General features: G+C 42.2%; 3 protein-coding genes across 11 annotated transcripts; 2 read left to right on the forward strand and 1 right to left on the reverse strand.

Moving 5' to 3' along the window:
* Positions 1–486: 486 nt before the first annotated feature.
* On the forward strand, positions 487–9,315 carry LOC6631103 (serologically defined colon cancer antigen 8 homolog). Of its 7 annotated transcripts, XM_002053188.4 has the most exons (9): positions 487–1,017; positions 1,820–2,030; positions 2,092–2,946; positions 3,209–3,736; positions 4,118–4,202; positions 4,549–4,666; positions 7,396–7,520; positions 7,722–8,534; positions 8,569–9,315. In XM_002053188.4, exons 1-9 carry the CDS (start codon positions 782–784, stop codon positions 9,129–9,131), a joined length of 3,534 nt encoding a protein of 1,177 aa, XP_002053224.2. In that variant the 5' UTR covers positions 487–781; the 3' UTR covers positions 9,132–9,315. The 7 variants fall into 7 exon arrangements, 6 of the variants coding, with proteins under 6 accessions (XP_002053224.2, XP_032291109.2, XP_070062943.1 ...); XM_032435218.2 differs by lacking the exon at positions 7,396–7,520 and adding an exon at positions 7,088–7,268 and having other exon boundaries at positions 7,722–9,315; XR_011416057.1 differs by lacking the exons at positions 4,549–4,666; positions 8,569–9,315 and having other exon boundaries at positions 7,722–7,861.
* Positions 9,316–9,515: 200 nt separating this feature from the next.
* Positions 9,516–12,390, reverse strand: EndoU (Endoribonuclease U-specific). Its single transcript, XM_002053186.4, has 5 exons — positions 11,913–12,390; positions 11,691–11,850; positions 11,432–11,637; positions 10,715–10,947; positions 9,516–10,644 (listed from the first exon to the last, which is right to left on the reverse strand). Exons 1-5 carry the CDS (start codon positions 12,043–12,045, stop codon positions 10,402–10,404), a joined length of 975 nt encoding a protein of 324 aa, XP_002053222.1. The 5' UTR covers positions 12,046–12,390; the 3' UTR covers positions 9,516–10,401.
* A 71-nt stretch (positions 12,391–12,461) lies between these two features.
* Positions 12,462–19,500, forward strand: glob1 (globin 1). Of its 3 annotated transcripts, none has more exons than XM_032435206.2 (4): positions 12,462–12,477; positions 18,507–18,737; positions 18,807–18,968; positions 19,039–19,500. In XM_032435206.2, the coding sequence occupies exons 2-4, from the start codon at positions 18,579–18,581 to the stop codon at positions 19,177–19,179; spliced, it is 462 nt and encodes a 153-aa protein (XP_032291097.1). In that variant the 5' UTR covers positions 12,462–12,477; positions 18,507–18,578; the 3' UTR covers positions 19,180–19,500. The 3 variants fall into 3 exon arrangements, with proteins under 3 accessions (XP_032291097.1, XP_015027227.1, XP_002053221.1); XM_015171741.3 differs by lacking the exon at positions 12,462–12,477 and adding an exon at positions 14,039–14,165; XM_002053185.4 differs by lacking the exon at positions 12,462–12,477 and adding an exon at positions 15,011–15,161.
* The last annotated feature ends 139 nt before the right edge of the window (positions 19,501–19,639 follow it).

Below are 19,639 nucleotides of genomic sequence, written 5' to 3' on the forward strand. Positions count from 1 at the left end.
TGGTGGAGCTAGAAATGTTGTTTGGCCCCGTTTCGGGCGAGTTGAACAACCGGGGCAGGGCTTGAGGGTAGCAATGAGACATCCAAATATTGGCACAAATGTCTGAGCGTGCTTTCAATACATTTTTGGTGGCGACAAATGTCCATTTCCATTTCAGCTATCGATCAAACAGACGCAACGCGAAATTGCCGAGCAGCGGCGTCGGCCACAGAGCTCGCTTGGGATTGTTGCCCCTTGGCCCCTTGGGCGTGCCGCCACTGCGAGCCATTGCATTTGCACAAATGTTAAGATTATGCTGTGGAATTTCTACCTGGGAACGCCCTGGCACCAAACACATTAAAAGCACACTAAACTATATATACATAAACATAGTTGGGGGGCCGTTGCCTGCCTACCTATATCAAGTCTGGGGACTGTGTTGCAATACCGAGTCTATAAAAGCTTTGACCTCTGAATGCGGCCGTTTCAGTTTAACTTCAACGGGTTTCAACGGCCTGTCGTCCTGTCGTCCTGTCTTCCCATTGTGGTCCGTCGCGCCCGCTCCTTAACCGCATCCTGACGCCTGCTCAAAGAAACAATTAAAGCATAACCGCCAAGCGGAAGGAAGTGCATACCACAAGTGCCTTCCTCCCCTTACGCTTATCCATTGCATGCCAGTCAAATTGCAGAACAAATTGCAACAAAGTTTTAGAGCTTGTCCCGACCCGCTGAGGACCCAGTTTTTGTTGTTATTGGTTTTCTTTGTGCCCCCCCATGGTTGGCCTCGCCATTTGTGTGCAAAATGAAAACTGAAAATTTGCTCAAGTACGGCGCTCCTTTGTACAACTTGAAAAGTACTCGGGCTCATTCAGAAGTCCAACCGCAGAGTGTCGGCAACAGCAATCTGAAAAACTTGACATCCTCGTTGACAAACGAGAACTTGCGTAATCTGACGCAGAGCCGCGTTTCCGGCTATTCCGATAGGGAGAGCATCTGCAGCTTGAGCAGCGCCGGTGGTCGGATTAAGAGGCGATCGAGGTAGGAGCAGCAACAATATTCACTTTTGGATAATGTGTTCATTTTTTTATCTGATGTGCTTTTTCTTCTTCTGATTTTAAGCAAAATCCATCGAATATAAATATAATATGTGCATTTAAATAATATCAGTAAAAACACAATTAATTCTATTCTATCTGTATAATATGAATTAAGTTTTGTCCCATTTCTTGCAACTCTTCCCCTATATTTATACACCCGTTCTAATCTCTAATCTAACTCAAGACCATCAGAGATTGAGACTGAAAACTTGGTAGATCTATGAACCAAAACCAAAAGCATTAAGCCTAAAAGCGTTAAACCGAAAAGTGAACCCAAGCACGGAATCAGTTAGGAATAGTTCATATATCTATAATGTCATGGATTTTTCAAATGTGTTACGTATTTTCTAAAAAAAATATGCTGATACGCTCTGCAATGGCAAGAAAAAAAAAAAAAGAACTAGGCGTGTCCAGTGAACCGTGACGCATGCACACATGGTCAAAAGCGTATGCATGTGTGTGTGTGTGTGTGTGTGTGTGTGTGTGTATATGCCCGGCAGGGTTAAGGTACTGAACACATTTGTATTTTGGCCAACTCGTTGTCCCGGCAACCGTTCGAGGCCCGTGGCACAAGTGCAGCATTTGTCACCCCAATGAAAATGGGCAGCCTCAGTTCTCGAGGCTCAGTTCTCGGCCGACTCGCGCACTACGCGCTCTTATAGGGATACATTTTTTACTAACTGGAAATACAAAAAATGTGATTTAGTATAGATCGCGGTTTTTTTCTGTTTTGTTACCTTTAGAAATTTCTCGATGAAGTCCTCGAAGGGTATCAGCAAGAAGAGCAAAACTATGGATTATACAAACTATGCTTATAACGAGGCGGTGGGCCGCCTAAAGGTAATGCTGGCCGATAGCTCCTATGCGACCACGCCCAAAATGGTTGGCAGTGCGGCGGCCTATTTGCGCAACTTCAATGAGGACTCAGGCGATAATTTCTCGGACAATTTATCGGTGGGTTTGGCACAAGCAATTTCATATTATCCACCAGATGATGTGTGCTTCATTCTTTCAGGTCATTGAGCGACCCGTTTTCTCGGACATTTCCAAGTATTTGTCGCCCAGCCAGAAGACGCGCATCAGCACCTATCGTCCCAAGAAGAGCTATGGCTCTGGCTATCTCTCCGCTTCCAAGGAGAATCTAGCCACGACACCAGTTCTGTATCCAAGCAGTGTGCCAGCGCCTGCTCTGCCCACGGACAGCGTTCAAGCGCCAGTCGAGATCTTCAATTTTATTGAGAAGCAGGAGGATTACATTGAGCAGCTGGAGAAGGAGTCCAAGTACTGTCGCAACGAGCTGACCAACTTGCTTGGCAAGGTGAAGGATGTGATCAACGAGAATGAGCATCTGACGGAGAATGCGCGCAGCGAGCTGGCAGCACTGGGCAGTGGCCCATCCAAGCTTCCACAGATGCCCACTACAAGCACCCCCTCCTCGGATAGCGATGAGCACCTGCTCTTTGCCGCCGGCCGCAAGACGCCAGGCACGCCACGCAAGAGCAACCCAAAGGTGCCATCTCCGCGCTATGCCAGTGCACCGAACATTGTTTACGAGGCACGCATCAGCGAACTGGAGGCGGAGCTGATGCAGGCCAACATCGATCTGAAACGCGTCCGGACCGAGAACGAGGAACTGAAGCGCAAGCTGGCCCACACGGATCCTCTCAGTGCTGTGGCCACCTTGGGCAGCGGCAACTGTGAGACGCATCGCAAGCAGCTGGAGCTGCTGCAGCAGGATAAGACCAACCTGGAGGAATCTGTGCGCCAATTACAGCGCCTGCTGGATGAGGCCAAATCACAGCAACACAACAGCGCTACCTCTAAGCGATATATAACTGACCTGGTGCAAATGGAGCGCTCTCAGGCTGAGGTAAGTGGCATCAAAGCTTAATAAGTTACTTAATCAGCATCGATAGCCACTTGACTATCTTGGAAAGTATTAAAGATGAAACATCATCTTTAGGAAATTAGAATGTTTTTGGGCCGTATTGGCACTGGTTCAAAGATTCACAACTAGAGCATATGCATGGCGTTTTTTTTCGGGGTAGTTCTACAAATTCGTGTCGACTGGTGGAATTAAGAAGAGTATATTTTTGTGCCTAAGAGTTTCACATGTTTGCTGACTTCTGCAGCTGGAGGTACGCCATCTTCGGGATGAGCTTGACAGGCAGCACGAGCGCGTCCGAGAACTGCAACATGAGATGGCGCGACGCTTGGCCGATGAGCGAGCGAGTGCGGAGCGCCGCTACAACAGCCAAGTGGATCAGCTGGGCGGTGACCTGAGCAGCCAGTGGGAGCAGGTGGCCAAACTGCAGCTGGAGCTGGAACGGCAAAAGCGCTACGAAACGGATCTCAAACGCGATGTGGCCAATCGAAACTCGCAAATAGACGAGTTGAAGATGGAATTGCGCGCCAATCGTACTACCTTCCTGGCAGACATGGCACAGGCCAATGCGGAGAAGCAATCGCTAGAGCAGGAGATTACCGCGCTGCGCCTACAGCTAGACCGTGCTGCACGCGAGACCAAGACGGAGGCCTCTCGGCTTACGGCGGAGATCAATTCGCTGCGCCAACGTCTGGATCGTGGCGATGCGGATCTACTGCACTCGAAGCGAGAGGTCTTGCGCCTTAACGATGACATTGCAAATCTGGAGAAGGAGGTATTTAGTAGTATTAACTGGAGCCCTGCATCGAGTCAAACGAAATGCGTTTCTGATACTTGAGGAATTATTTCGATTGAGCGAGTCAAGACTGAATTGAGTCGGTCAAAAAGTCGGGTAAATCGAAAAATAAGCCAGACATGATCGAGGCCGACTTTTTCGGTTACATTCCAGCAACGATTAAATTACCGTTAGCTCGAACATGTTGCTGACTCGAGCAGATCGAACTTCGTTCGCATGAATGCCTTCGGGTTTAATGAGTCGTTTATTCGAACTCTGCTTAGTTCGATAAATCGATTTGGGATCCAACCAAATAAATTCACCGACGCAGGGCTCTAGTATTGAGCATTTGGTAAACAAATATTGAAATCAAATTTGCAGCTGGCCTACGGTGAACTGAAGAACGAGATACGACCCACCAAAAAAGATTTGGATAAACGCATTTCAGAGATGCAGGAAAAGCATGGTATGTGACAGTATAATTCAGAATTACATTAAAAATAAGCACTTTACTTATTTCTTCAACTTTTCTCAAGCACTACTTACTCTTTCTTGTCTATCATTTTCTGTAAACTCTGGTTGAGCTATTGATTTTCATATTGTGTGCGTGAATATTCAGTAACTACGTGACTCTAAACCGAATTCCATTGAAACATATCTAATTGAATCAAAAAGAAAACGTCAATAGTTTATCCATGAGTTTGTGTTGTAGCGCGTTGCCTATCCCATAATGATATTATATAGTTAGTATACTCTCGCACCTGATCCACTAATAACTCACAACAATATGTCTGTCTGTCTACTTTTTGTAGCGGAAACGGTAAATGAGCTCGAAGAAATGATAAACTCTCAGAAGCAACTCATGGATAAACTGACGAACGAGTGTAAAACGTTAACCGGCAAATTAGAGGATACAACCTATAAGCACAAGTAATTATTATATATGTATTCTCAACTAATTCAACAAATTTTTCTGGCACAAACTGCAATATTTTGTGCAATATTAACCATACTTTGAGAGCCATACCCAAGTAACTCGACTGTCACGGCAAATTGTTTTGAATTTTTAGTTCGAAATGGAAGTTAAAGCAAATAGTTTCAGATTGAAGCAAAAGTAGTCTCACCTATGCATTTGAATCAACTTTTTTAACAATTATATTATTCAGCATATCCGAAAATTAGACACAACCCAATATGAAATTCATGGCCAGCCAATTAAGTATTGTAAGCACGCCGTGCAATTTGATTTTGTTTTGAGATATATTTATCCGTAAAGCACATACAACAAATACTAGAGCTTGACACTGGATTAACACGCTGTACTTCTTCAAACCTCTTTTGTGCTGCCTGTGCCAATTGTAAAATTGTAAAAAGAAATAGTGTGCGATTATGCGATGCCAGCAGCAACAACAACAGCAGCAGCAGCAGCCCCATCAACAACGGCAACAACAACTGCAGCAGCAACAACAATAGCCACAGCAGCAGCGGCAGCAGCAAACGCAAGCGAAAGCGCGTCCACTTTGCCACCTGAAATGGAAATTCTAAATAATAGCAAGCCCCTGGCTGGGCATGTCGCTGTTGCTGCTGTTGCTGCTGATGTTGCTGATGTTGTTCACGGTGATGAGATACTCAGAAACATAATCAAGAGCAATGAGCGTTTGGCCGAGGAATTGGCCAAGATGCCGCCATTGCCAAAATTCACCAGCTATAAGAGGTACAGAGTGCATAGCAATAGCAGCAAAACAGAGATTACAGCAGCAGCAGCAACAACAACAACAACAGCAACAACAGCAGCAACAGCAATGGCTTCCAAGCCGAAATGTTTTTGCCCCAGTTTTATGCGTCACAAGCACGAGCATGAGCACGTTTATGCGAAGCCAATAGTGCGTAAGCGCTTCAGCAGCAATAACAGCGATTTTAGTGCTGCATGTTGCAGCAACAGCAATATCAACAACAACAGCAGCAACAGCTGCAGTCGCAGCGGGAAGCAAGCTGCAGCAGCGCGTACACAAATCACGCACAGCAAAAGCATACATTGTCACTCGCATGAATTCACCCTAGACACACACCCACAACAACAATATCGCACTGCACCAACAGCAACAAGCGCGACAACAGCAGCGCCAACAACAACAGCAACCTGCTGCCATCCATGCAAAACGGAGCTGTTGCCCTGGCTGCAACAGCACCTGGTTTTGAATCAGACCATCAACAGTGCCAATCGCTGTCAGCCCCCATGTCAAACGTCGCATTTGACGGTGGACGCTGAGACAACAGCAACGGCAACGGCAACAACAACAGCAACGGCAGCAACATGCAAGGGGCCCAACAGCAACGCACTGAGTGCCAGCATCAAGCCTCAGCTGTATTTTGAGCAACTGTTGCAGCGCGATGGCTGTCACAAGAAGCCACGCCCACCAGTCAAAGTAGATGTCAATGTGCGTCTGGTGCCCAAACCGTCGAAACAGTCCAAGCCAAGAGTCAATGCACTGAATGAAACATTTGTCAAAGAGCTGGACGCAGTTGCACAAGCCCTAAACGAGACTTTTGTGAAGGACAGCGCGCCAGAATTGGCGAAAATTGATGAGCAACTAGCTCAATTTGAGGATGCCCTTGATGATGCTGACGATGATAAGGATCAGGAACAGGAGCAAGCCACCAAGCTTTGATAATGTTAATATACCCAAACAAACCGAACCCCTGAATCCCATTTTCAATAACTTATCACACAATTAGTTTTCAATTTTCATAGCTAAAGTATGATTTATTCGTGTACAGATGTGCTATTTTATTATTATTATTTCGATCTGAAACCTATCTTCTGGTATATTCAACAGATCTGCTACGAAGATACACAGTCATTAGAAATTTTTGACTGTTTTTCGTATTTTTTTGGAAGCAAAGTTCCTTAAGAATTTACTCGATAAAGACACATTAATGTTTAGCATCAGAAAAAAACACAGAAAATTTGTTTACAAGATTTTGTAAATAGTTTTAAAATCAGCTTCCCGAAATACGTTCATCGACGTTTTAGGAATTTTTTAATTTAAAATTTTGTAATTTTAGTGAATTTGATTGGATTTGATGTGAGATACTGAATGCCATAATTGCCTTCTTTTTTTTTTTAAAAGGTTTCTCAAAAGAAAACATAAAAAATTTCTGTATTGTTTGAAAATGATTTACCATGTCAGTCATTAACTATTTTTTACAATTCAAAGTATCGAATAAATAGGGAAATCGAAATTGAATTGAAATTGAAACTTTTTAAAATGCATCCTAAGGTCTTACGATTTTATTATTTAGTCTAGTATTTTGCACTCATTTGTAAAATTCCTGTCTCAATTCCATCAGCCAAGAGAAGCTACAACTACGCGCTACCAATGAGCAGCTAATGGCGCGTCTCAGGCAAATTTGGTCGAAATATAAGTCACAATTAGTTCACAATAGCATTAACGAGCTTAGTTCCGAAGAGCCAACACCCAACGATGAACGCAGCTGTTCACCAAAAATGCACCCAACAGAGATCCTACAGGTAATTCTCAATGAAGAATATGTATTTGACTAACCTTCTCTCCCTCTCTCTCCCTCTCTCTCTCGTATCTTTTTTTCTACTATCTTTCAATTTTACATTCTGCGTAACTCTCGATCTATTGCCTTAGAGAGGAAATATCTGCTTTACAATCGAATCTAGAGTATTTGTCGAATCGCATGTTAAGCAATGAAGAGCATATGAGTAAATTAGATACCACACCACATGATTATACTAGCTTAGGCGCAGGCAAAGGTAAATCTTGAACTTCTTCGAGCTTCATAGAGCGAGCATACAACACACATAGTCCGATCATAAGTCATATAAGTCTGCCTGGGCCTAGCTAGACTCTGGCTGCCAGTGAATGTTAACATTCATATACTTACACAGCATTTAGACTAGACTCTTCCATTTAATTGGCTTGCCACCCACTAATCAAAATTTCTATGACTGCAGACGCATACGACTACGAGCCGTCCACATATGGCACAACAATTGAACCCATGCAAAGCACCCCACAACTACACAAGAACAACGCTGACCGCGACTACAGCAAGCCGAGTGCCAGTGCCTATGGCTACGATGGAACAGATGCAGCAACAGCAGCAGCAGCAGCAGCAGCAACAGCAACAGCAGCCGCAGCAACAACAGTTGCCGACAGCAACACAGCTGCTGGCGCAGCTGCAACAGCGCGCAGAAGCAGCAACAGCAATGGCAACGCCAGCCTTCTGCCCGACAGCAGCCGCAGTTATGGACTCAACGATAACGATGACGAAAATCTCAAGGACAACCTTGGCATGGGCGAAAAGCAGCAGCAGCAGCAGCAGCAACAACAAGAAGTGGAGCAACAACGCGAGCGACAGCGCGAACGCGAGGAGCGAGATCGGGAGCTGCAACAGCTGCGCGAGCAACGCGAAAAACGAGAACGGGAACGCGAACAAACGGAACAGCAGCAGGCGCAGCTCAATAGACGGTACAGCAATGCCGAGCCAGAGCAACTGCAACAGCAACCACTTGGAGATGCCAGCGTCTCCGATGCCGGCAGCGCTAATCTTGCCGCCTACAACACAGACTACAGCGCCTACGATCAGCAGCAATATGATGTCAGCGGCTACGATGCCAGCGCCTATGCCCAGCAGCCATACGATGCTCAGCAGTATGGCTACGATGCCAATGCCGGCTACGACTACAGCGCCGGCGACTATGCGCAGTCCGGATATCAGTATGATGCCTCGCCAGATGCAGCCAACGCAGACAACCAGCCACAGTATCAGTCAACTGGCGGAGCCGCAGCGGAGTACACGCGATCGCCACCGCCGACAACGACAACAACGACGACGCCAGCGACAAGTGCCACAGCATCAGCAGCCCCTGTTGGAGTTGCCGGCGTCGGTTCTGTGCCCGTACCAACAGCGGGCCGTACACAATCGCGCCCGAGCAGCGGCACTGTGGGGCCAGCAGCTACAGCTGGAGCCATCGGCGGCGGCGGCAGATCCGCTGTGTCACAACAGTCTGCCACGCCAGCCACCGGCAAGAAGTAGCTGGAGTCCCGAGTCGAACGATCGCACGCCAATCGATCCGCTGCAGCTGGAGTTCGGCATTAGCAGTCCCAGTCTGATGCGCTCCAGCGATGCCTCCAATCTAGAAGACGACGACTCCTGTGCCGATTTGAGTGAAACCTTTGTCCTGCAGGCAGCGGACTCCGATGCCAGCCTATCGCCAGCACACACCACCATTGTCACTGTACGCCGAGCAAGTGCGCCGGCGGCGGTGCAACAGGCACAGAATCTCAACGAGACTATTATCCTTGAGGGGCAGCCGGAGCGGAACATAGGTGAAATTGCCGACCGAAACGTCGATAATTGAGCGTGACTATCGTGCATTCTAGTTCTAAGCACACGTTTTCCAGTTGCTAGTCCAACCTTCTGCATTATATTATTCTACTCATATGTTTCGGATTGGCTTTTACAAATATATAAACAACATTTGATATTAACATTTTGTAATTACAAACATTTTAAATGCAATACAAATTACTTTAACTAATCAATGGTGTCTCTTTTAATTTAAGAAAATTACAAACTATTTTCCAAGGCTGCGACCCAAAAAAAGTTTTGGGGTTTTTGGCTTGATGCACATCAACCGCCTGCCTCTTGCTGCGGCTCGTGAAGCTTATTATGCCTTGGGGCTAGATTTCCCTCAAATGTTTTTCAGTTTAACCAAATCATTTAGAAACAAATAAGAATTCGGTTATGGTTTTGGTAAATGGTAAGAATTTAATAGAATTCCGGGTCCGAGCCGATTCGGTACGAATTTAGTTTGTAATTTTTGAAATTAGAATTATTATATATTTATATTACTTGTTAATTTGTTGGATTCGTTGCGAATATGCATTAGCAAATGGTTATAGGTTTTATTCATTTTTTAGGAAACGAAAAGTCCTTGCTTTTTTGCATACGATGGGATGCGTGACAAAAATTGAATAAGTAATTAATTTATATTCCTTTATAATGAAAAGTGCGTGCCAATGTGAGCGATATAAATAATTCTTAACAATTTAATATTAAAGCCTGCAAATTACTTTTGTTCGATTCTGGTAACCTTTAACCTTAATAGACGCACTTTGCTTCAATGTCAAGAGCGCCATTAAGGGTGAGCAGATATTTCTGCACACAGTCAATAAACATAAACGTTAAAACTAATAAACAACTGGGTAGATATAACAGGGAACGTCTTAATACTATACGAAGCTGTCAAAACAATTAAACTGAGCTGTTTGGCTGGGAGGGAGCCCCTGACTGACAGGCGCAGAAATTGACGTTGGCACGCACTTTAGGCGTCATCGGTCGCCAATTATCTGTCCGAAAAAGCCCTTCGTATTTACACATTAACAGGATTTTACTTTAAGTACAGTATAAACCGAATCTATACAATATAATAAGTACAAAACGTGCAAGTTTTTCGCGCGGAATATTATAAAGAATAGCTAATAGAAAATGCACAATTAATACAAATTGATACGATATGCGTAACATGATTTCAAGATTAATAATAAGAGTTCCCTGCGCTAAATGAAGTTAACTTGACTATAGAATACTAGAATTTGTGCTATGTATATCCCAAGACTCAGTTGCACTTATGGAAACTCAACATAAGTTGAAGCTATCAGTCGCTTGCCCTTCCAGTCCCAGACATGCGATACAATGGACAACTTGGCCGTGCCCAGCTGTATTTCGCAAGGTTCCTTCTCTGCTGTGGCCAAAAAGCATACTGTATATAGACTCATTTCCAGCTCTGGCGAAGTGCCCACAAGAAAGCCATTGAAGGACTTTTCTATTCCAAAGAAGCTCATGCGAAAAGCCAACGCAAATTGATTGTGCTACAAATAAATAAAATTATGGAAAACTATCAAAAATACAAACGATTTTGAAATTGCCAATTGTACACACCCTTCCCGTGTCAAATCGATTCAACCAGCCCTTGTAGTTCACATGACCCTGCTGCTCCTGCTCGGCGAAGTATAGCCAATTGTGCATGCCAAGCACCTTTTGATCCCGAAGCTCTGCCATGAAGACGTGCTCGAAGCTAGAGCTGCCCACAATACCTTTTCCTCTGGAATATGGCGTAAACCAAAGCTCCTGCAGTAACTTAAGCTGTTCATCATAGTCGCTGCTGACAATGCCTTTAAGTAAGTAGACAGCATGTTAATAAAAGCATATTTTACAAAAGACAGATAAATATTATTTTAATACAATACAATAACAATTCTTGTTCGCATTTTGCTTTTACAGCAACAACAAAATTTTGTATACAACAATTCTTTTTGGCGACCTTCTGAAGAGGGTTCTATGACTCAAAATATGCTGAACAACAGACAGGTGTACAAGCAGCACAAACAAAATTCCAAATATTCATAACAAATATGGTTTCCAGCTAAGACCTAGAAGGGCCTCTGCTTGGCTTTCATTCCTTTTTATCGAGAATATATACTGTTCATAGAGACGGGTATGTCTAGCCACTTTCTTCGAACAGGGTTTGATATTTTGATCTTGATAAACGGATAAACTGAATGTTGATACAACGGATATAACCGGCGAGCTATAAGTTTCCAGGTTTTTAGAAGCGTAAAGCGCTAATTCCAGGGACAGTCAATACTTGCAGCTTACCTCTTTTCGCCAGAAAACGCATAGAGATTTTCATGACGCGTGTGTTCATGACGGCTCGCAGAAAATCCAGCTGCTCCTGCTCATGCTCGGCCGTAATCTGATCCGGCACCGCAACATCCAGTTCGTAGTTGTTGAAGAGCCGCATCAACAGAGCTGTTGTGGAGTTGGCATCCCTCGTCAGCAAATCGTAATGCAGTTCAAAGAGGCTAACAAGAATAGATAGCTATTAGATCCGTACGGCACATATGCATATACCTACGGGTGGGGTGCCCGATCGTCGTGTGCGCCAGCTCTCGTCTTGACCTGGAGATTTACATTGTATAGATACGGACTGGATGCTGTTTCTTCGGTAAAGAGCGCTTGGGACAAGGTCAGCACATCATCTGGCGTTTTGGGCAACGGCTTACTATGGAAATATTCTACAAATGGAAGCTTATATTGGTATGGTATCGCTGGAATGGGTGTGTGTCTGGATATGTACCGTAAAAATGCCAGCTCAGAATGCCAATGGTGATGAGTAAAGCGATAATTACGAATCTCTTTATTTTGCGACACTTGTCGCTGTCACAATTGATTTTGTTATTCGTTTGGTTTTCCTGCTGTTGTGTATCCATTATTATCGAATTACATTTGTTTTTCAGTTTTGTAATTTTGCGTTTTCTTTGTTTTGATAACTCTCCGTAGATTTACTTTTATCTTGCTATTCCAACGTGCCAGCATCAACTGTCAAAACTGGCCGCACAGAGAGAGAGAGAGAGGGAGAGAGAACCGCTGCTGCTACGATCTGGCGCTCGCGCTGAATATGACTGAGTTTAGGTTACCATAAACGCTCGCATATCCAAACTCTGTAAATATCCATCTCTCTCTCTCACTCTCTCACTCTCACGCTGCCTCTGTGACATTCAGCGCGTCGTGCGTATGTGCCTCTCGCGCTCTCTGGGGAGCATCCATCTGTCAGTTGTGTGTGTTTGTTTTCATTTCATTTGCATTCTGCTTTTGTTCCTGCGCTGTCTTTTATTTTTGGCTGCTGAATATTAAAACAAAAGGTAAATAAATAACAACAACAAATAGCATGTGGTAAGTTAGTAGTACAATTTGCAATTACAGGTACATACGCCAGTCAAATCGCGTTATTATAAATATTTGCCATGTGCTATAAAATTCCTGATAGCCAAGGCACGTCCAGTGCAAACAACGGTTCTAACTAAATAAATAAAATAATGTTTACGTTTGCCAAAGGCTTGCTCAGAGTTTACACATGCACCCATACATGCACATATGTATGCATACATATATTAGATTCTTGCAACGTGACTGGCATAGAGTAGCGATTGTTTAAACAAAACGAAAACTGAGCATACAATTGGAATAATCTACATAGTATTTGCCTGTTTTAGAGAATATTCATTAGTATTTGGGTCTCGACTGGCTTATAATGACCGCCAATTTTGGCATAAACAATTGGCTCCATAAAGCAAAGGAAACGGCAACGAGCCAATTGTTTGGTGTGCATAAAAAATGATTACATAAAATTTGTTCGAATAGTAATACAATTTCAATCGTATATTCTTCGCATGTCAATTGTATTAGACGAATAATTAGCAACAATGATAGAAACTTGTAAATACGCCTTTCGACTCTGCGGCCCATTCCATTCCATTCGCCCTTAAAAAGCTCGAGTATTATGAATATACTTTTTATTTTGATCAATTCAAATTGATTCTCTCGAATTTGCATCAGATCCGGAACTGAAAAAAGGAAGAAGCAGAGAAGTGTGATCGATTGGCAGGTTTTAATGTGACTACTTTAAGATTTTTCCTATGTGCTTTCATTAGTTTAAACAATTGAAACTTTTTATTGCGAATAAAAATGGAATAATTAATATTGCTACAATTTTGTCATCGGAGACCAATTAATTAGTGGCATAATGTGGTGTGAAAACTTCATTGAAAACATGCAAAGCGTACATTAAAAAAGTCGATGAATATTTCGTGACAGTCGAAATTAATCTAGATGTTATGCAAAGGTCAAGTGGATGTGAATTACCAGATGCATAAGAACTAATGGAATATTCCAAATTTTATTGTGCGGCAACACAAGACAGCAGCAGATATATTCAAATAGGTTTGGAAATTTACAGCGTAAATTAAGGAAAATATTTTAATTAACGCACAACTTGAACCCTTGACCCTTAGCTTTATGTGTGGGCAATATTTAAATGCTTGCCCCCAGCGAGCACAACAAATGATAATCATTTTTTCCATGATGTATATTTTGATGCAAACACATAAAATTATATTATGAATTTCATACAAAAAATTACTCTACGAAGTTCCTATTTCAAGTATGATTTCAAGAACAAAAAAACACTTCAATTAAGTTCAAGTCAGTCAATCGATTCGAGTCTTAATAACTCTTAAAATAAGCTAGTGCACGCAATATTTTCTTGATCTGATGAAATGCTTCATTGTTTTCTAATACATCAGTTCGATAACCCCTGCGCTCCCTAAATGATGACAGATAGAAGCTTCGACAAGGGAGGCGTGTTTGTTGTTCTCAGCTTTGTCTTCCTTTAAGTCGCAAGTGTTGTTGTTTTTTTTTTTTTTTTACTGTTCGTTTGTTTGTTTGCTTTTGGTTCGTTCGGTTCGGAAATCGCTTAAATAGCCGCCTGAGTCGACGATGCTTCTCAGTTTGAATTTTAACGGCGTTGAGTGTGGTTGCAACAGTGAGTAAAGTGAGTTCTGTTTGGACAATAATTATATAGAAACTGGAACTTTATATCGTATCTATATAAACAACATCGAATAAGTGCAGTGTGGTGTGACTTTTGTGCTTATTTATTGTTTTTTTCATCTGTGTTTTTGTTTTCGCTAATTATCGATAAGCTTTTGTTGTTGCACGTCATTCAATGAACTGATAACAAGTAGAAAATCTAGAAAAAAAAAAAACAACACAACCTGTTCGGATAGGTAGGTTTATAGGAATGCGAGATACGAGACCGAAAGAAAAGGAACTCTCTTAACAAAAATGTCTAGAATTATGTATACTTTTGAAAAATATATATATATATATTTGCCAGGTAAAATATTATATATATTATATCAAACGTAGGCCAAATTCACTTTAAAGTGAAATTGATTTCATTTGTGATTCGTCTTTTGGCGGTAGAAAAGTTTAACTCTAAGCTTTTAGCGCGCTAGAGTGAGTGAGAGAGAGAGAGAGACTGTGTAGAAAGGTTTAGCTCTCTGTCGAAAGCTTTTGCTCAAATAGTATAGTCTACAGGTGGCACCTGGCACTGCATTTCCGATAAGCAATCGTAAAATGAGCCCCGCTAGCGACGCCTCTGTGCTGTTGCTCTCTCACCACTCGGCTGGCACGTTTTTGGCGCGTACTCAATGGGAACAACAGCAAGTGTGCAAATCTGTATTTGCCGGCAGAGAGCGCGTTTTGTTAACGCTGAAAACGAGCCGTTGGGTCGCGTGCTCAATCAGTCTGGTCTCAGCTCTGCCTCAGGTCTCAGTCTCAGTCTCAGTCTCAGTCTCAGTGTCTGATTCGAACGCAAAGCGTGCGGTTCACAGTGAAGTCGACGGCAGCGACTGCGACGACAGGCTAACGAACTGACAATAAATAATAAAAATAAACAAATTGCAAAAGGAAAAAGTGTAATACTTAAGGCGCAAAGCCACAGAAAACGATTGAAAGCCCGCTCGAGGAATTATGAAAGAATTGGGTGCGACTATCGTAAATATATAACCGTAATTATAACTGTAATGTCAACTGCAGTTAACTGTGAATTCAAGTGCAAATATTGACTTGTGTCTTTTGCGAATTCTTTAAATTTGCCGCGCTCGCTCAACAGGCTACAGCTGATTTAATACTGTCTGTTTCTGTTTCTGTTTCTGTTTCTGTTTCTGTTTCTGTTTCGGTTTCCGTTTCGTATTTAGTTGGTTTTGTTTTCTCTCTTCTTTGCGCTCTGGCGCACAAAAGCATGCTTTAAATTTATGGATTTCTCGTGTGTCCTTGCGAACAAGTGTCGTTTCGTTGTTGTTTTTGTTTTTGTCATTATCGTTAATGTTTCCTATGAGCATATGTGTATGTATGTGTGTGTGTGTGCTTCACTCTGTAAATGTGTGCGTGTGCCAATAAAACGGCCATGCTTTAAATTTAAAAACCTCTCAGCCTTTTGGGGCGATTGCAGGAATCAAATTTAACTCGATTTAGCAAAGCAGGAAATGTATTTGATGCTGTTTATTCGATTTACTCCCAATCAGTGCCCTATTTGAAAGTTACCTACCTTTTTGTAAAAATAAACTTTTTTTTAATAAATTAAATTTGCACAATATTGCATTAGGTTTAGTTAATATTCAAGCATAAATGATATTCGATTTTAATTCGAACTAACATTTTTTATGCTCAAAAATTGCTAGAAATAAATAAGGTTAAAGACAGAACTAACAAGATTATATTTGGGAAAAACAGCAGAGTTTTATTTTGGTAAATTCTTGATGATACACAGATCAAAAATGTTAACAAGTATATATATAGCTCCAGCTTAATCTATTTATAAATTGTATTAAATTTATAGACACACTCCCTATCGAAAGATCAAGCCTCTTGGCAACAGTGACATCTTAGAGTTTGATCAAGTAAATAATTTTGGGTTTTTCGCCAGAATAGCAATGAAATGCTCCACGACAGTTGAGTGACAGCATACACACTATAGACTCACGCACACAGGCAGAGAGACACATACAGGCAGACCCACACGTGCACATGTATATGGGCAAGGCTAGAGCATCCCTTTAGCAACACCTGAATGATTGGTAGGTGGCAGCAGCAGTGGCAGATGCAAGGGCAGTGGCAGTGGCTGGGACTGTCAGGCCTGCGTCTCGTTGTCTAGTAGCTGTCCATCAAGCTGCCTTAATTTAATTAAGCGCTCAATGTCCTTACAGACGACACACAAGTACACGCAAGGCAAGTGAGGCAACGCTTGATTTGTTGTTGCTTTTTACTCTTGACTGCAGCAGCACACACACACACACACACTCAGACTCAGATATCTATGTATATATTGATGTATGTGTAGCGGGACACAGGCCTGTAGTGACATCAACCACAAAAGCCACAGGACGCTTGGAACGAGGGGAATTATGCATGTTCGTATGAACATCGCTAGCTGCTGCTATTCTTGCCGATGTTGATGATGATGATGATTGAGTCTCAAAGGGGCTCCGACACAAGGTTACTTACAGTTGCCACATTTTCAATGCCCTGCAAATGTAAAGGGCTCTCAAGTGACTGTGACGGTCATTAAATGATTTACTAGGAGTTTCTTCGCATTTTCCGGTTAATGTTATTTGTTCATATTAATTTCAACCTTTTGCATTTGGCTAGTTTCATTATAAACTTGTATACATTAAATAAGATTGTAGATTTTCTGCTCAGATTCTGCTTTCAAAATTCTGTAAGGGGTTTCAATGTTAATTGACAATAAGATAAAATAAATTTCATAATTGCTAGAGGGTGTCTTTCAGTCGAGCTCTTTCGATGGCCGCACCTTTACTTGGCATATCCCACAACCCAGCTTATAGTCCCCAACCAATCCGCCCCGTTGCGGCAACAATAACATGGTGGCCACCTGCTGCGGCTGCACTTGAGTCCATTTCACTGTTGTACTATTTGTTTGTTATTTTTTCACATGATGTCTCTCTCTCTCCCTCTCCCTCTCTCTCTCTTTCTCTGTGTGTGTGTGTGTGTGAGTTTGTACATTTTTAATAAACTTGCAGCTGACTTTTGCAGTTTTGCCGTTTTGAATTCTTTTTGTTTATTGCCCAAGCTCTTAGGAAGAGGAACCTAAATGGCATTTAATATGCTAAACATATTCAAACTTTATAATATCTCATCTAAATTGAACCGTGGGCATTCTTTAAACAATCATTGTTTTTTTGCATTAAAATAGGCGACAATTTAGTCTAAATAAATATATGTTACCTAATAATTGAGTTTTATTGATTAACAATCCCTCTGAAATGAGATTTGATTCGTGTGCTTTCATTTTTGGGGCATATACTTATTATTTGCATGTGTATTTTTGCCCTTGCTGTTTATATTTCCGTTTTCCGCTTGGGAACCTCCAGCCAGATCCCTCTCTCTCTCTCTCTCTCTCTTTCCATTCCAATCCATATTCCCGTCAAGCATCTGAATTGAATGTGTACTTCACAATGCAAATCAAGTGCCACCATAATTTATGTAAACGAGAGCAAGCCACAAGATTTGCTCATTGAGATGAGCGACCCCAGCCAAGAGGGGCGAGTGGCATGGCGGCAAAGCCAAGTCCACAGCGCTGAACATGAACCTGATTCGAGATGAGCTCTGCTCAAAATTCATTTTAAAAGTTTTAATTCCATTCAAAGTACATGCAAACGATTCATCTTCAAAATGCTTTAATAAACGTATTTAGCAGATTTTCTTATACTTAAATAAATTGCATAATTATTTGTATTGGTTTAACATAAAACAGTTTTCGATTTTGACATTATTATACACAAAAAAAGTGATATATATAATAAGATTTAATGTCAGCTATTCTATTAATTTAATATGAGCAATTGTACCATATACACATATTTTTTTGTTGAACCTCCTCAACGCAGACACGCTGCCATCTCTATAATGGAATATAATGTTTTGTTGGGATTACCGGCTGGATGCTGGAACGTTGATTCACATATGAACTTTTGTTTGTTGTGCTGCTGTGCGTGGGTATAGCGAAGCCATTGACTTTTAGCACGTGGTGTGTGCGCACATGTATATGGCCCACTGTTGTTGTGGCATTATTGTTATTTTGATTTTCAATTGTTGTCGGCTTGTTGCTAGCGAGCGCTCATTGTTTGCCGGGCCCAACAATGCGAATGCTAACTGACAATTGCAATGTAAAACTGTCAATCTCAATTGTCTGCTGGGCAGACTGGGCGACAGACAGAGAGCAATAGAGAGTAAGAGGGAGAGAGTGAGGGTGAGGGCTAGTACTCTGATTTATAGCAATACTGATGCGTATGTCTCATTTGTTTGACAGCTTAAAACCCAATATCGAGGCTACCATTTGAAGAGCAGCAGCAGCATTAGACGTCTATTTTGAGCCGAAAACATGAACAGCGATGAGTTGGAAATGATCAAGAAGACCTGGGAAATACCCGTGGCGACACCAACAGACTCTGGAGCTGCTATACTGACAGCGTTCTTCAATCGTTTTCCGTCCTCGTTGCAAAAATTTCCATTTCATAATGTGCCATTGGAAGAGTTGCCCGTAAGTATTAAGTAAAAATCACTTCACAGGAGAACGTTGAGGAGTTCAATTCAACGTTCTGTACTTCAGTCCAATGCACGTTTCCGGGCCCATGCCGGTCGCATAATTCGTGTGTTCGACGAGTCGATTAGGGTGCTCGGCCAGGATGGTGATCAGGAGAAACTGGATGAGATATGGACCAAGGTGGCAGTTAACCACATACCACGAAGAATATCTAGAGAATCTTACAATGTAAGTGCCATGGCATTGTCGTGTGAATATAAATATTTAATTTTTGTATTTATTTGTGCTTTTTTAATAGCAACTCAAAGAAGTTATTCTGGAAGTGCTCACCGCTGCCTGCAGTCTTAACGAGAGTCAAGTAGAAACGTGGACTAAGCTGATCGATCACGTCTATAACATTATATTCAAGGCCATCAACGAAGACGGTGATGCCATCTAAGCAGAGAGAGAGATAGCGAGTGACAAAAGAGAAAGTTAGCGAGGGCGAGAGAGTAAAGCATGCAGCTCACAATGCAAGGCACGGCTTATGTAGCTTTAAGTAAATGATTAATGATAAATGTTAGCAACTTTCATTTTGTATTTATCAGTACAAGTCCAATACACACAAACACAGGCACACACACACACACACACACACAAACACAAACATATTAAGCACTAACACACACGCACATTGCTCTGTAAAGCTTTAATCCATTGTCAGCCTTAAGCACTTAATAATAATAATACAAATTAATAAAAAAGGTCGCTTGTAGCCGCAGCTTCTCGTTCTCTCAATAAGGGTTGATTTATCCATACCCATTTAGACAGAAACAACTATGTAATTTTACATTTAGGTTCCAGTTCCTAGTCGCCCTTCTGGAGCTGCATTCCTGAATAATATGTAAAGTCCATGTTCA

This window comes from Drosophila virilis, chromosome 2, assembly GCF_030788295.1.
Source record: "Drosophila virilis strain 15010-1051.87 chromosome 2, Dvir_AGI_RSII-ME, whole genome shotgun sequence".
Taxonomy (NCBI): Eukaryota; Metazoa; Arthropoda; class Insecta; order Diptera; family Drosophilidae; genus Drosophila; species Drosophila virilis.

Coding starts and splice junctions, on each gene's coding strand:
- glob1 (XM_032435206.2), top strand. CDS start 18,579: ATGAACAGCGATGAGTTGGAAATGATCAAGAAGACCTGGGAAATACCC. Junction 18,738..18,806: donor TGCCATTGGAAGAGTTGCCC/GTAAGTATTAAG, acceptor TCTGTACTTCAG/TCCAATGCACGTTTCCGGGC. Junction 18,969..19,038: donor TATCTAGAGAATCTTACAAT/GTAAGTGCCATG, acceptor CTTTTTTAATAG/CAACTCAAAGAAGTTATTCT.
- EndoU (XM_002053186.4), bottom strand. CDS start 12,045: ATGGATACACAACAGCAGGAAAACCAAACGAATAACAAAATCAATTGT. Junction 11,638..11,690: donor GACGATCGGGCACCCCACCC/GTAGGTATATGC, acceptor TATTCTTGTTAG/CCTCTTTGAACTGCATTACG. Junction 10,948..11,431: donor GCGTTTTCTGGCGAAAAGAG/GTAAGCTGCAAG, acceptor ACTTACTTAAAG/GCATTGTCAGCAGCGACTAT.
- LOC6631103 (XM_032435218.2), top strand. CDS start 782: ATGAAAACTGAAAATTTGCTCAAGTACGGCGCTCCTTTGTACAACTTG. Junction 4,667..7,087: donor GATACAACCTATAAGCACAA/GTAATTATTATA, acceptor CAATTCCATCAG/CCAAGAGAAGCTACAACTAC. Junction 7,269..7,721: donor ACCCAACAGAGATCCTACAG/GTAATTCTCAAT, acceptor CTATGACTGCAG/ACGCATACGACTACGAGCCG.